This window comes from Hyaena hyaena, unplaced genomic scaffold (assembly GCF_003009895.1).
Source record: "Hyaena hyaena isolate Hyena2069 unplaced genomic scaffold, ASM300989v1 scaffold_535, whole genome shotgun sequence".
NCBI lineage: Eukaryota > Metazoa > Chordata > Mammalia > Carnivora > Hyaenidae > Hyaena > Hyaena hyaena.
The window spans coordinates 767,363-784,011 of NW_024081167.1; the positions used below are offsets into that span (position 1 = coordinate 767,363).

The 16,649-nt window shown below is 37.4% G+C and overlaps 1 protein-coding gene across 1 annotated transcript in view; it reads right to left on the reverse strand.

The window, feature by feature from the left end:
- The window catches only part of ARHGEF38 (Rho guanine nucleotide exchange factor 38), a 121,254-nt gene that overhangs the window by 19,245 nt on the left and 85,360 nt on the right, over window positions 1-16,649 (reverse strand). The window contains exons 6-9 of the mRNA XM_039255620.1: window positions 11,413-11,612; window positions 8,220-8,353; window positions 2,006-2,110; window positions 122-244 (exon numbers count right to left, since the gene is read on the reverse strand). Coding sequence (XP_039111551.1) covers window positions 122-244; window positions 2,006-2,110; window positions 8,220-8,353; window positions 11,413-11,612 — 562 coding nt within the window. The remainder of the gene's footprint in view (window positions 1-121; window positions 245-2,005; window positions 2,111-8,219; window positions 8,354-11,412; window positions 11,613-16,649) is intronic.

The window sequence follows — 16,649 nt, forward strand, 5'->3', positions numbered from 1 at the left end:
ACTAATTTTGACTTTAGTGTTTGCTTTAGCGCATGTTTTTTCTAACTCTAGCAAAACAAATAAAAAGCAGCTTTTCTTTTAACCCTACTATCTAATTTATCTGTGATTATAAATGACTTACAAAGTCACCACAGGGATTTGGGGCATTACTCAGGGTCTCTGAATGGCTCCTCTCCTCCTTATCTTTGTTGCAAGAGATCTCCTGGAGCTCCATTACACTCTGCAATGCTAATGGCATGGCATCCTGGAACCCAAGAATAAAATCACAAAATGGGCAAAGTTCTGAAGTTCAGTACCTTTAAATATAACCCAAGTGTGCCCTTCATCATCATAACCCTCCATTACCAGTGAGGGACAAATAGGAAAAAGAAAGATGGAAAAAAATTTCACGAGTACTCTGTACAATGTGACTACTTGTAACAATCTGTTTTCTTACTTTCCCTCTGTCACATTTTCATACTGCTCTGTATGACACCTTCTTTCTTAAGTGGACTCCATCTTAAGTTCCCTCATTGGCCATTCTTCAGCATTCAGTTCTCACAGATCCCTTATTTTAGAAATCACTTCTCTTTGATGTATGTCTTCAGCTTTCTTTAGAAAATGTAATGCTGTCTTTAAAAGAAGATGCTAATGTTTTGGTTGAATCAGTTAGTGGAAACATAAGACATCCCGTACGTGTTCCCAAGATACATTTACTTCATGAAATGTATAAGAAGGACAGGCTCCCTGTGTTCTCTGGTTGTTATAATTAAGTTTTGGGTTTTTTTCACATAAAGCAGAGCTTTAGGAAGAGATTAGCAAAACTGGTTGTAAAATCAGGCTTTGTGTCAGTTAAGAAATGAGAGAAGATTGTGGCTTATTAGTTAATTAACATAGAACCTTGTCTCCAAATCATGATGCCTGTTAACATAATCCTCTGTTGGTATGATAATTTCTGTATATATACAAACACCTGCTTCCAAAAATAGATATCCAAGATAAAAACTTGAAAATGGGAAGGGGGGGTCATTTGTTAACTGAGTTACATGTAATTCTACTAGCTGTCTATGTCTCAAAGTCATGACCATTATCAAGATGTTGAGGACACTATGTCTTCTTTATGAGATCAATTCTTTCTCTGCTGAATATAATTATACTGCACTTCAATGGGTTTGGATAAGTCGGTGATTCTCAACAAGGGCAGGAAAACCTCCTGAGGGATTGGAAATTTGTGGAGGTGTTTTTGTCTTCTACTATGGTTGTGTGGGACATTTGCATATTGTAGTTCTTATATTTTCTTAGAGTTTATTTTCTTTCACATAAACCTACCTACCTCAGGTTGAATTACCTGTAAATTTCATTCAGAACTATAAAGCAGGCATTATGAAACACTGGTAATAAAATAAATAGAGGTGCTCAGTTCATCCAGAGTTGTGTGATCACATGTCCTTTTTGCAGTTGGCTTCTCAGAGGGTTACAGCTAAATTTGAGACCCATCTGTGGGTTTCTATGGTTTTTATATGGCCTTTATGTTATGTACTTTTTCCTCTATAACTTCTCTCATTTCATTTTATGCCCCCTTTTCTTTTCTTTTTTCTTTCAGTCCTACTTTTAAGTTTGCAAATATGTGTTTTAGGTTCTAGAAAGGGATGTGTTAGTATAATCCAACAAATAAAAGAAATTTCTGCCAAATCCATTTTGCATTAATGAATGCATCTCAGTTGTAAGGAAAGCGTACTGATGGTCCAGCACCACGTGGTCCAGCATCATGTGAGCAAATGTCCCACAACATGGCGATTCCAACTGGGAGAAGAAATGGAGCAGGTAAGGGAACAGAGAGCAAAATCTAAATCTTTCTACTGGCTTCCCTCACCTGAAGTTGTCAGCCTCCCAAATTTGATACATTGAATTTTATTATATAAATTTGATCATATACACAAATGAACACTCACATTTACTCTTTGGAATAACCATGGACATCAAGACCTTCTTGTAGAAACTTCAAAAATACTCATGTCTCACCTACCTGTATGTGTTGAAGACAGAGCGAAATGTTCTTCACACACTGCCTCACCGTCTTTTCTAAAGATCTAAATAGCTTTTCTTCTCTATTAAAGGTATTGTCTTTTACCTAAAATAGAGGTGAAATTACTTATTTGTATAACTGAAACATATCTGGCGTTATGAAAAAATACCATGGACTGTATTACCCTAGGACGTGGTTAAAAAAAACAAACAAACAAACAAACAAAAAACCTCCTTGCTGAGGTGAAAACCGTTTACATCATGCTGACAATCTCAGCATGGCACTTGCTGTGTCCCAGCACACAGCACGACTGATGTTCAATTAGGGGAGCAATGTCACATGGTGGAGGTTAATCTGCTCTCAGCTTTCACATAGCTTCATCTATGCTATGGCAGCTATAGGAGGTAAAACTTCTCTCTGCAATTTCTAATGGCATATATTATGTATGTACTCTTAAATTATGCTACATTTGTGTGTTTGTAAAATAATAAAGTAAAATTTAAAGAGAAACTAAAATTGTGATCTATTGACTGGAATGTATTGTTTTTGTTCATATGACACATCCCAGTTGATTCCACAGTGGTTATTTAGAAAATATACTTAGTTTGTTGGCTAAAGGAATGCAGTAATTCTTTACCAACTCAAATTTGAGAGATTGAATCTAATCTTAGCAAAAATAGCCCCTCTGTTAGGACAACTCAGCAGAGTTAAGACAGTGTTCGGTTATTTTGTTGTTGTTGTTTTTTTTATTTTATTGATAATACCATAGTTATTATTATAATGGCGAGAAGTATTTCTTGGCTATTAAAATGGCAACAAGAGGGTGCCTGTCAGTTGAGCATACAAATTCAGGTCAGGTCATGATCTCACGGTTCGTGAGTTCGAGCCCCAAGTCCGGCTCTGTGCTGACAGCTCAGAGCCTCGACCCTGCTTCCAATTCTGTGTCTCCCTGTCTGTCTGCCCCCTCTCCTGCTTGCACTCTGTCTATCTGTCTCAAAAATAAATAAACATTAAAAAAAATTGTTTTTTAATGGCAACAAGAGAAGAGCAGAGGCAGCTCCATGCTGGCAAAATCTGTGTCACATGCAAATGATTTATGGAAATGGTGAGAATTCTTCAGTTTGGTACTGTGTAGTTAACGATAGGGAAAGGTAGGATAAAGTAGGCAGAGAGGGAAAGGACAGGACCTGAGGTCCCTGGGTGGGGGCAAATACCTACTTTGGAACAATGCTGGGAGCATCTGATCACAGCAAACTCCCTCAGGCATATGGTGTCCTCTTAAGAATGTAACAGACACCACCTACTTCCCCTCAGGTTCCCTTCAGGAATTTGACAAAAGACCTAACTAAAAACAAGTAGTAGACCATAAAACATGACTCACAAGGAATGATATGGCCATAAGACACCCCTCATTCAAGAGAAACAAACCAATCAAAAAGGAATGACTAGGCATTTAGAGTTACCTATAAATAAGGGTAGATCTTGAGAAGAAACACAAGGGAAGGAAAGTGGGGGTAGAGGTGGGGACCAGAACCTTATAAAACAAAGACCCTTGCCTATAGTCAGGAGCATTCACTTTCGAATGTCCCCTCTCTGTAAAGAGAGCTTTCCTATTATTCTTCCTTCTAATCTTATGCTCTAATAAACTTTTGCCTGCTGCTCGTTTTATTCTGTGTCCACCTCTTCATTCTTCAAAGCAGCAAGACAGCAAATTGCAGATACTAAGGTAAAAAATAATCCCACAACAGTAGTAACCATAAGCTGTTCTCTGTTCATAGGTTTGTTAATTTAAGATGATTGACCTTAGCACTGAATGCATAGAAAATGCATTTATTTTATTTTTAAACCCCTTAATATTATTTATCTAGAAAGCTTTTGATTAAATGGGCAATTCTTTGCAATACACACAACATTCGATACCCTCTAGTTTAGGATCTCTATGCTCTAACTCCATTTGATGTATAGAACAATATGCAGGGGCAGATTATTTTAAATGCAGTTTTCAAGGACCCATCACCAGCTATTTTATTTTGTGTAGCTTGGTTGGGATCCAGATGACTCTAAAATAAGAGATTCCAAGGATCACAGTATGAGAAATATTGCCCAGTTCTATGTTCCTATACCCAAGCCTTTCTCATGCTGCTTTATTTTGCTGGAATATACTGCTGTCCCTTCTTTGCCTTGCAAAATTCTGTTTGATTTTCTTAAGGACTCAACTGTCACCCTTCTGTGAATCTCCCCTGTTGAATTCCTATTCTTTCCACTGTAGAAAATTAATTGTTCCCCCATGTGCTCTCACAGCCCCAATTAATTATTTCAGTGATTCTCTCCACTGATGAATTATAAGCATTTGAGATTAAGTATTTTTTGTCTTAATAATAGTAATAAGAGCTAACATTTATTAGACACCATGTTGCAGACACTGTGCTAAAACCTGTCTTCATTTTTCTCATTTTAATTCTTATATAACTCTGTGGCATAAGTGCCACGATTAATCCCATTTTAGAGATAAAGAAATAGAAGCTTGAGAGGTGTGGCGGATAGAGTCGATGTTGCCCCCTGTTGTCCTTCTACTGATAGGATCTGCTCCCTGAGTTAAGTTGGACACGTGGCTGCCCTTTCCAGATTCCCCTGCAACTGGCTGCCCTTGTAACTGGTTTGGGCAAATAGGATGTGAGCTAAGAGATGTGTTTCGTTTCTGAGTTTGGGCATTGGAACATTGTCCTTGGGACTTGACTGAAGACACAGCAGTGACCCAGCTTCAACCAAGCAGATGAAGACAGTCTGTTTAGGGCAAAGTACAGCACAAAACTGAGGACGACTAGGTTCCTAAAGAATTTTGTACGGCAGAGCTCACCGGATTTCACATATCAGGACTATGGGAAGAGAGAAATAAATGACTTTCTGGCCCTAGCTACTTTGTTTTGGAATCTCTTTGTGTTAGAAGCTTGGCCTTTACCCTAAATAATAAAGGAAGTTAAAGAAATTTACTCATGTTAATAAGTAGGACCAGGATTCAAACCCAAGGAGTCTGAATGCAGAATTTCTTTGTATTCCCAATCTCTAGCACAGTGTCTGGTACATAGAGTTCAATACATGTGTGATGAATTGAATGGAATCTTCCTCTTGGGTAATAGTTTTATACCCTAACTCCACCAAATATTTCACTTGAGCTGCTGACAAGTGCAAAATTGACTGATTTGAGATTTATCTCTTCTGCAGTTCAGCCTATGCAGCTGATTTTCTGATTAACAGTGAAATGCTTCATTGCTGACAGGACATCTTCTCAAAAGATTAAGGGGAAAATCTAATTAATATCCCTTCAGGCCACTTTACCTACAATTCACTTTTAGTTCACAATTGGAAAATATCAGAAGCTGATGATAAATATGTTAAAGAATGTAACGGCTTCTTGAAAAACCTGCCCAGAATTAAACCTGCCTATTGTTCCTCAATAGAACTGTCTTAAGTCAGAAGCAGCATCTTAAAGAATAAGGGAGAATAGTGTGCATTACATTTACACATGTCTTTGGAGGCTACAGTCCCTTCTCAAATTGAATTCCCACTCCGATTTTATTATTGTTGTTTTTAGTTCAAATATCTTGATTTTCCTTTCCCTGACTTATGACCACATACCATGATGTCCCAAACTTCTCACATTATAGTTTCACATTGCAAGAAGGGCCTGGAGTGATTTCCTGCATGTAATGGATCCACTGAGCCCCTAGAAGAACATGAAGAAGTACCAGCATGAATGGTACATGCCATGGACTCCAAGAATATCCATGTCGGCTATGGAATGGTAAAATAGGCACAGCCACAAGGAAAACAAAAACAAGGCTTGGAAGCAGTTGATTATATTGACAAATCCTAGAGAGGAAGTCACTGCAGGCCATACAGGGCCACAGGACAATCACTAGGTTTGGGTCAGGTGGAAGAAAGGAGCAAGGGGAAAGTCAAGGCCAGAGTCTTTATTGTGGTTTTTGTGGGAAACCCTATAGAAGGATAAACAGTTCAGGATTGACCAGTTTGGAGAATTCCCATGGTCTTTGGGCAATAGGGATGGTCTCCAGTTGCCTGGCACCTGGCCCTAGGATGATTTAAGGCAAAAGAATACTGGCTTGCTGTGTGAGAGATAGATTAGAAGGTGGTTGGAGCTATAGACTCAGGATTGGTTGGTTTGTAGATGAAAGAAGTGATCCCAGATGACCCTTTTGCTATCCCTAAGAATGGATTATCCCTGAGAGGATCATCTCTCATGGCCAGCTGCTTTTCCAAGGCATCAAAACATCATAAAATACAGAAAATAAAAGACCTGATTGATACACCATGCATAAAGGAGTTTATATCTACATGAGAAGTAAGTCTGTACATTAAAAGGTAAATAATAACACAAGGTAATTGTGAGAAATGAGATGATTCATTTTCTGAAATACCAAATAAAAGCTATGCTGTCTAGTTAACAATAGGTTTACAACCTATTGGAAGTATATGCGAACCCTTGCCCCCACAATGGAGCTCCAAACTCTTAGATACTTCACTTCTGGTTCTTCTTCCTCTCTGCATTTTGCAGGCTTATTTTTTGTAGGATTTGCAATAAACATTTGCCAAAAAATGAGTCTCTGTGTTACCTCAAGGAATGCACATTTGTTCCAGTCAGACTACTTTTTGCCTTAAAAGGGCAGAGGCAACATCCAGGTAAGGCTGTAACCTCTATATTCCTCTGCCAATGAGGAATCAGGGGAGGGACTTGCATGCTAGGAGACAAATTGCCTGCTGTAACTGCCCCCACCTGCTCCATCAGATACATGCCCTTGCAAGAACATTGATTAAAGCCTTGCTTCACTGTGCTCCAGGTCTCCACGTCCCTCCTTTGATTGGGTCAGTGGGCTTATTTCTCACAATAATGATATAAAATAATGATGATGATAAAAATAATGATGATCATGATCATGACAGCCAATATATATTGAGTGTTTACCCACTGTTTTAGGTACTTTTTTCATAAGCATCACCTCATTTAATCCTTACAACCACTCCAGGAGTTAGGTTGTACTATAACTTGATGATTACTTTGAATTTAAGTTATGTGCCTAAAAGCAAACATTTATTAAGTGGCAGAGGTGACGTTCAAGGTCAGATCTGGATGACTTTGCTCTTAATCTCCACCCTGTGCTGACTTCTGAAAATATTAATGGTGCCAAGATTGGAAAAACTCAGTAAGCTTGTTAAGCATTCAGAAGAAGAAGAGGGTCTTTGGGTCAGAAAGATGCAAAGACTTAATGGAAAAAGGAAAGACTGGTAGCTAACAAGTGAAGTAGATAGAACAAGCCATCTAAAACCAATGCTGAACCACCGTACAGCTGAGCCTCTAGTTCAAACTAAAAACCTTAGAGATGTTAACATTATAAGGGTTGAAAATCAGGCAAATGAGAAGGAAAAAAAAAGTGCTATATAGTATCTTAAGAACTGGCCTGCCTACTTTGATTAGAAGCCCACTGAGTTACCATCTCCAGGCCATGATCTTTCTACTTTGTGATTCTCAAAGTGTGTTCCATTGGTCACATATTTCAAGATCATTTAGCTTCAAAACACCTGGAGTTTTTGTAAAAAATACAGACTCCTGGTTGTGTCTTGAACCAGGTGGAACCCTAGAAGCTCCCCAGGTAATTGTTATGTACGTTAAAGTCTGAGAGTCTTTGCTAGTCCATGCATTATTTGTTAAGAGTCGAGATGAAAGTGGTTCAAACTAGGCTAATGAACTATCACAGAACAATTATCCAGTAATTTAATGTGCATGGAAGGTGGGAGAGAGGAAGAAGATAAGGATAGGAAAAAAAATCATGCTAAGATGCACACCTAAGCCTCCTTTTTTTATATAGGTGAAATAAAGATAAGATGAACAGAGGAACAACTTTGTCTTGGTTGAGACTGCACAGGTTGATGGTCAGGACTTCTGGGACATCCTTCTTGAACCCTGTCCTCATGTCCTTTTCTCTCCTTTCCTTCTTGAGTGGAAGGAAGTACCACAGCTAAAATAGCATCAAAACCACCCCCACTCCATTTCCCCCAAAAGAAGGAGAAAGAGAGGAACAGCATCAGGCAACTAGCGTGGCTCTCAATGTTCTAGAAACAACTCTGATAACAACCAAACAAAAATATCAGTACTCATTCCTCCCCAGGAGAACATATGTGGCCCAAGAAGAAAAGTTACCTGTGCTTCTCCTCTGGTCAGAATCTTTAGATGATTTGTCACTCTTTTTGATTTCTTGCTAATTGAATGAATATTTAGTTTAGACAATTTATCTTTAAGTGATTCGTCCTCATCATTCTTCTTGTATTTTAGAACTGAAATGGAAGAATGAAATCACAGATCTGAACACATGCAACATAGAATGTATGTTTCATCCAAATACTTAAGATCAGTATTTAAGATAGAAATCTATCTATTTAAAAAAAATTTTTAAGGCGTATTTATTTTTGAGAGAGAAAGAGAGAGTGATAGCAGGGGAGGGTCAGAGAGAGGAGAAACAGAATCCGAAGGAGGCTCCAGGCTCTAAGCTAGCTGTCAGCACAGAGCTCGACACGGGGCTCGAACCCACAAACCGTGAGATCATGACCTGAGCCGAAGTCAGACGCTTAACTGACTGAGCCACCCTAGGTGCCCCAAAATGTAAAATATTTCTAACATTCAGTTTTGGTAATGGTGTGGAGAGATGGGTAATCTTAATATACTGTTGGTGAGGATTAAACCAATGCAGTTTTTGTGGAGAACAATTTGGCACAAACTTCTAAAAGTATAATCTATGACCAGGAAGTCATGCAGAAAATCTGTTTTCCATAATCAAGCATACAAACTTTTGTTTACTACAGCATTTTTTTCCTAATAGCACAATGTTGGAAACAATAAAAAAGTTTATCCATAGAGGACTAGTTTAATAAATTATGACACACTCAGAAATAGAATACTAGGGAGCCATTAAAAAGAAGGCCAGTATTAATTGGAAAAATGTTCATGATATAAAATTAAGTTTAAAAACAAATCCCAGCAAACTGTAGTGCCATGCATGTTGCAGGAAAGTAGGAAAAGAAGGAGAAAGAAGAAAATAGGAAAAAAGAAAACCACATAGAGGGGCACATGGTTGGCTCAGTCAGTTAAGCGACCAACTTTGGCTCAGGTCATGATTTCATGATTCATGAGTCTGAACCCCTCAACCCCTCTGTGCTGACAGCTCAGAGCCTGAAGCCTGCTTCATATTCATCTCCCTCTCTCTATCCCTTCTCTGCTTATGCTCTGTCTCGCTCTCTCTCAGAAATAAACATTAAAAAAATTATCTAAAAAAATCACATAGAAAATCTGAAGAAAACTTATGAAATGTCAGCTATGTAAACTAGAATCAAAGCACTGGAAAAATTTTTCACTTTAACACTTTGAAATAGTTTAAGCAAACAAAAGTAAAAAGAATAACAGCTATTAGCTGTCTTTTAGTTTTATCAAATCTTAACATTTTGCCTTGCTTATCTTTATTAAAAATAAAAAAAAAAACACTTAACAATTGAAGTTTCTCTGATCCCCATCTTCGATCCCTTAAGGGAATCATGATCCTAAATGATGGGGTTTACTATATCTGTATCGACTTTTATGCCTTTATTATATATGTGTGGATTCACATAGTACATAGTATTATTTTGAATGTTTTCAATGTTTATGAAAATGGCACCATATTACATACATATTCTTCTGTCACTTGCGAATTTACTTTTTAGAAAACAACATTGTGTTTTTCAGACTTATTCAATCGATACATGTATTTTAATTTTTATGTTCTCATGGTATCATAGTGTGCAATACATAGTTTATCCATTATCTGGATAAATAGGTAAGCCATTTTCTTCTTGCTTTTATGAACAATACTAGTTTAGTAGTATATCTCTCTATGAGCATGAAGGCAAGAGTTTCTCAAATACCTAGAAATTGATTTTCTGGTCTCAGGTATGGGCATCTTCAGCTTTACTAGATATTGTCAAATTGTTCTCCAAAGTAATGATTCTCAGTATGTTCTGACCGGCAGATTGAGATTCAGCACTTAACATTATGCCTTAAAAATCCTTTTGCCAATCTGATAGGATGGGAATGGTATATCGCTTCCCTCTCTCTCTGTCCCTCCCCCGCTCATGCTAGGTCTCTGTCTCTCAAAAATAAAAAAAAATTTTTTAAAGTAAATTAAATAAATTAAAATGTATTGTTCTCCTGAAAAAAAATAAACATTTATTCTTCTTTCTGAATGGATTACTTTTATTATTAATCTTTTCTGTATTAGAATGTTTTTATTATTGATTTAATATTAGTAATTATACTGCATCGGGCTCTGTGCTGACTGTCAGCTCAGAGCCTGGAGCCTGTTTCAGATTCTGTATCTCCCTCTCTCTCTGACCCTCCCCTGCTCACGCTGTCTCTCTCTACCTCTCAGAAATAAATAAAACATTAAAAAAATAATAATAGTAGTAATTATATATTCTAGATAGTAATCCTTTGCCTATGGACTGTCTTTTAATTTTCTTCATGGTGTCTCTTCAACTTCCACTTTTTTATTCTAGGCCCTTCTTTATAATTTTAATTTATTAATATACATAACATACTATTTTTTAATAAAAATTATAAAATAAAAACAAAAATAAACGAAATTGTTGGAACAGTTAGCTCCAAAGTCCTACCATTGCTTTAATGCTAAATTGTGCTTTAATGTTAGAAATACAAAGCCTTTTAAGAACTTATGGACACAAATCACACTGAGGGAAGACCCACAATCTATCCCAATGCATACAATGCAATACATCTGGGATGATAGGAAACATGCAATTGTGCCTCCTATTTTGAAATCTACATTCCTCTTCAGACACATATTTTACATCTTAGCTAACAAATACTTAACGGTAATTTGTTTATTTGAGAAAGAAATAGACCTGTTCCCTTCAGGGAGGTAATTATTGCTACAAAATCTCCATTCTTTATGTTCCAGAACCAGATGAGCTCTATGTATTAGCTCTAGCTTCCCACCACTCCAGCCACTTGGCCATGCCATGTCTCCTCCTTACCACACATACCGCCAGTGACAGGAAGCCTATGTGCTATGGTTTCTTCAGCCCACAGTATGTCACCAGGCAAGCAGTGATCAACAGAGGCCGAGTATAGGGCTGCCTCATTTTTTAAAATTGTCATTTTTTGTGTACCTCATGACCTCCTGAACCCAGACAACACCACACTCTTCTCTGTAGCCTCTAACTCTAGATATCAAATGATCATGATCACTGTACCTTCTAGAACTACTTAAATATTCTGATTCTCAGAAGCATAAGCAGAACAGTCCAATCACAAAGAAGACTCAATTCATCATGTCTCCTCTTACCTAAATCTTTCCGTCTTTTCAGTTCATTGATGTTCACATTAATGTCTTTCACTGCAGTGAAGGCATTCCCGAGCGCCCTGAAGTCTGGGTGAGAAGGCGGGGTGGAGCCCTGGAGTTCACAGAGCAGCAGAGGGTATTTCATTACACGTTGGATTGGTTTGATCATCAAAGAGCCCATGTCCAGTAAGTTTGACTTGCCCCTACAACAGAGATAAATAATATCAGTTTCATAGACGTTTGTCTTATTAACTCCTTTTCATTTTAATGATTTTTATGATTAATCCTGAAACTGTTTTCTCCTTTATTTTTCCTCCATTTGGCTGCATACAATTTATTTTATTTTTAAATGTTTATTTTTGAGAGAGAGAGAGAGAGAGATAGAGAATGGGTGGGGAGGCCTAGATACAGAAGGCGACAGAGGATCCAAAGCAGCCTCTGCACTGACAGCAGAGAGCCTGATGTGGGGCTCAAACACATGAACCGTGAGATCATGATCTGAGCTGAAGTTGGACGCTTAACCAACGGAGCCACCCAGGTGCCCCTGTTTACAATTTCTAAAAATGAAGCAAGAACAGTGGATAACAGAAAGAAGCCAGGCTAAAACATTCCTACTACTAAGCAAAAACCATAAAGAAAACACATGACTGGATCTATCCACCAGAAAAGACTGAAAGCAGGATTTCCATCCATGTTCCACTCACCTTTTTTTTTTTAATATAACAAGATTCATAATAATAGTGGGAAACAATTCAGAATGCATTTTTTCTATGACAACCAAGGAAAATACATTTTGCTGAAGATATTTTTGTGATTATTAGTGAGGAAAATAAATTCATTATTTAAAGACATGACTTGCAAAGTCTAGTCGAAGGAAAGCATTGTCTTCTCTCATCTAACAAATTGAATTGTTGAATTTATAATGTTTCAGAGGTTCTACCACAGTTCCCAGAAGACATTTATAATAAATGCAGCAGTTCTCTGAATATCATTAATGCCACCACTATCACCACTCATTGCTATCACACGACATTGCATGATTTTCAACGTGGAATTCTTCTCACCCCACAGATCTTCAAATGGCTACATAAAAGTGAGCACTCATACCTGACTCTTTAGGAGCTCTGAGAGGAGAATAGTGCCATTCCAATGGGCTAAGCAGTTCACAGGAAGCAAAAAAGCTGGAAGCTTAGTCATGTCGTTGTCCAACCCATTCATTTTTTAGTGAGAAGTCAGGTTTCTAAAAGCCTTTTTATGCCAAGAGGCAAGTAAAGACACACTGTAAATGGACATGGATAGAAACTGTGCTTTGAATTCCTTCTGGTGGACAGATAAACTTATTCGTCATCCTTCAGGTTTTTTGTTTGTTTGGTTTCGGTTCGGGAGGTTCTGTTTTTGTTTTTGTTTATTTGTTTTTAGTAGATAAGAATATAGACAGCTTTCAAATCCTAATAGGTGAATTTCTTATTCCTCAATTATTATTTCTAAATATTAATACAGACAGACAACATACCACATCACTGGAATAGTGAAATGGATCTAAAAAACTTTGGGTAAAATTAGAAAAGTTTATCATTAGAAAAGGCCTGAAAACACTTTATAGACCATCTAACTGAACTCTTCATTTGATAAATGAGAAAATAGGAAACTTTGACTATCAGGTGTACGTGCCCACATACACACACCAGTCACTCTCTGACACATCTCCCTATTTTTATTTTTATTGTAACACTTATCAACTATCTGCAATCATTTTGTTTCCCTGTTTACCAGCTTATGCTCACTTTCTCTGTCATCACTATATCTCCAACTTGACATACAGTATTTTCTCAATGAATATTTGTAGATTGAAATCATAGATTTCAGATTTTCTATAATGTGCTTATATTTTGCATTGAATTTTTTTCCCAAAAAAATTGCACAGTGGTCCTGAATACTAGACTGGGGAGCTTTATCACTTGCTGAGAAAATGCTAATACTATAATAAACACAAAGAAAGAAGCAAATCAAATGGCAACTTTTTTTTTTTGAGGAAAATCCAAGTAAATATTAAAGGTCTGTAAGGGAGTAAAGAGCTGCTTTAGTATGATTTATCTTGTACTTTCTACCTATTTACACAAAATCCCTTGTAAAAAATCCATTGTGAAGGGAAGAAGGGATGTAATGAGACAGGATGGCAAGCAGGGAATGAGGGAGAATGGGAAAGAGAAATCTTTTTTGTTTCCAAGAGGGCAGGGTGAGTGGATGGGGAAAAAAATGTAAATCTATTATGAATACTGAAACAAGTAACTAAGGGCACCCGGGTGGCCCAGTCAGTTGGGCATCTGACTTGATTTCAGCTCAGGTCATGATCCCAGGGTCATGGGATTGAGCCCTGTGTTGGGCTTTGCACTGAGCATGGAGCCTACTTGAGATTCTCTCCCTTTCTTCCTCTGCCCTTCTCCCCTGCTTATGTGCTCTCCTTCTTTTTCTCTAAAATAAAAAAGTAACTAAAAATATATTTTTTAACTGATTGTGTATTAAAAGCAAAACATCTGAATATGAAATACAGATTTATATACATCTTAACAGAGATTCTTCAACAATACAACAGGTTAGACACTTAAGTAGAAATAATTCCCTTAAATAAGAACAAGTCAGGAATATGGAAGGTATTAAGTTGATGAGAAGAAGTCATTTTATCTATATGAATATGATCACAATTTCTTCTGAGTTTTTCCTTTCACTATCATCAAATATTTGTTTATTTAGTCTTCTAAAAATCACTGAAAATGCCATCAATATACTGTTATACCCAGATCGCAGTATCCTCATCGACCAGAGACCACCAGGGAGACTGAGTCACGCATGCAAAGGCAAAGGGCTTTATTACGGACTTGAGCTCGGGCTCCCAGACCTCACCAATGCAATGGATCCATGCTGAGAGCCTCGAACAAGGGCAGAGTAGGGTTTTTATGGGGTTTGAGATGGAGGAGGTACAGAAGTTGTGACATGGGAACAGTGATCCAATCATAATTATTCAACATTGTTGACAGCGGGTTTAACCATACACATTGTCTAGAGTATTCGTTACTTTTGGCGGGATCCAATTACAACGTTTAGAGTACCTTTAAATTCAACCAATCACAGAGCGAGCCTAGAGTCTTGTTCGGTGACTAACAGGTTAACTTTAACATTAGGTAATAGGGTCCTATCTATAGTTTCTATCTCCAGGCCTCTCCCTTAACAATGTGGAGGGTGGTCACTGGCCTTTCCTGATTGGGTGTTGCAAGGGTGGTTACTCCTGCCTTGGGCAATGTGTAACTACCTGACAGTTTCAGGGAAGCTGAAACTCAGGCCTTCTAGTTTAGAGGGGAAACTTAAAGCCTGTCATGGAATCAGTTTGGTTTAGACGTTTAGACTTGTGGCCTTACAATACGAATATAATCAAACAACTCAATCAAAGAAAACCCAATTCTAGTAAAGTAGTTTCTCAGTGTGGTCTATTGTTATGTGCATATTTAAAATTTTTAATTACAAAATAAAAGATGTATTAAAGGCCATACTTGTAACTCTGAGCTTAAGAATTTTCAAAAACACCAACCCAGCCTTTTAGTATGTCCAAGTCTTATCGTTACTTCTTTTCCCATTACTTTCTGATATCAAAGTTCTATTCTCACTCTTTTATATTTCAAATGGCAATAATAACAATTATTAATGATTACTCTTTCTCTTAAAGTGTCAAATGCAAATATTTAAAAAGGCTTTCTCAAAAACGAGAAATCTCCCAGACACTTTGCCCTGAGGCATGAACTTTGGACAGTTGCCCAAGTGATGAGCAATGATGTTCTGATATCTGCATCACACAGACAAGCAATATGGTAGAAAAGATAGAGGATGTCTTTTAAGATAATGACACTCCAGGCATTCACCCCACCTAATCCTTTCCAGTAAGATTAAGTACTGATAACTATGAGAGGCAAATGAGTCCTATGTGTGATATAACCCAGCTCAGCCAAACACCCAATTATCACATGCATCTCTAACAGAAAGTAAGCAAATACATAACAGTTTCTCCTAAACCCTGGGCTGAAAACCAAGGTAGTCATTCATTTGTAATTCTGTTTCTTCTTCCTCGTCTTATCATGAATACTTTGGCAAGTATTTAGTACCATAAGTAGCTACACTAATCTCATTGTGAATTATTAGGACTTTACAAAGTCAAGTAAACACAGCTGGCTTTGTTTTAGCAGCATCCAGTTTTGCTATAAAGAGCTTCGCAACAAATACAAGAAAACAGTCACACAGTGAAAATAAAAATAATATTTAAACATTGTAAAAACTGTGATGGAAGACAAAAAATCAGATATACAACATTGAGGAACACCAATATATCTTAATTAGAAGGAAAAAACAAGAAGAAGGAAAAATAATCAGTTAACTATCGATCATATTACTTTCAATTTCCTCTGTTTTATGACCACAAGTACCCTAAATTTAATATTTATTTTATAGTAGCTACAAACCATGTATATTATTATTGAATTTATTTTCATTTCACTCTCCTTTTAAAACACCTTAAGTCAATTTTTTTTTAAAAAGCTGTACCTTGCTATACAAATAATAATGAAATAACATTTGACATAAATAAAAAACAGTTGTAAAAATAAATACGGAACTATTAAGTTTTAGAAAATGTAAAGACGGGTTGCCTGGGTGGTTTAGTAGGTTGAACAACCGACTTAGGCTCAGGTCATGATCTCACAGTTCGTGGGTTGGAGCCCAGCATAGGGCTCTGTGCTGACAGCTCAGAGCCTGGAACCTGCTTCAAATTCTTTGTCTCCCTCTCTTTCCACCTCTTCCTTGCTGGCAGTCTGCCTCTCTCTCTCTCAAAAATAAATAAACTTTAAAAAAGAAAGATACAAAGAAGATGAATAAATGGCAATTGATTCATTACCAGAGAGCTTCAAACCAGAGAGAATCAGTAATAGGGAGAGGCAATCATTTAATCATTCCTCCAAAGATTCATTAATTAGACTCCCTGAGAACCCTTGGAAGTGGAGAGAGGAGAGAGGTGGGAATTAGAATAAGAAGAATTACTTGAAAATCTGTTTAAGAAACAGCCTAAAGATGTCTGGGTGGCTCAGCCTGTTAAGCTTTGGACTTTGGCTCAGGTCATGATCTCATAGTTCATGTCAAGCCCCTTTGGATCCTCTGTCACCCTCTCTCTGCCCCTCCCCTGCTCACACACTCTCTTGCTC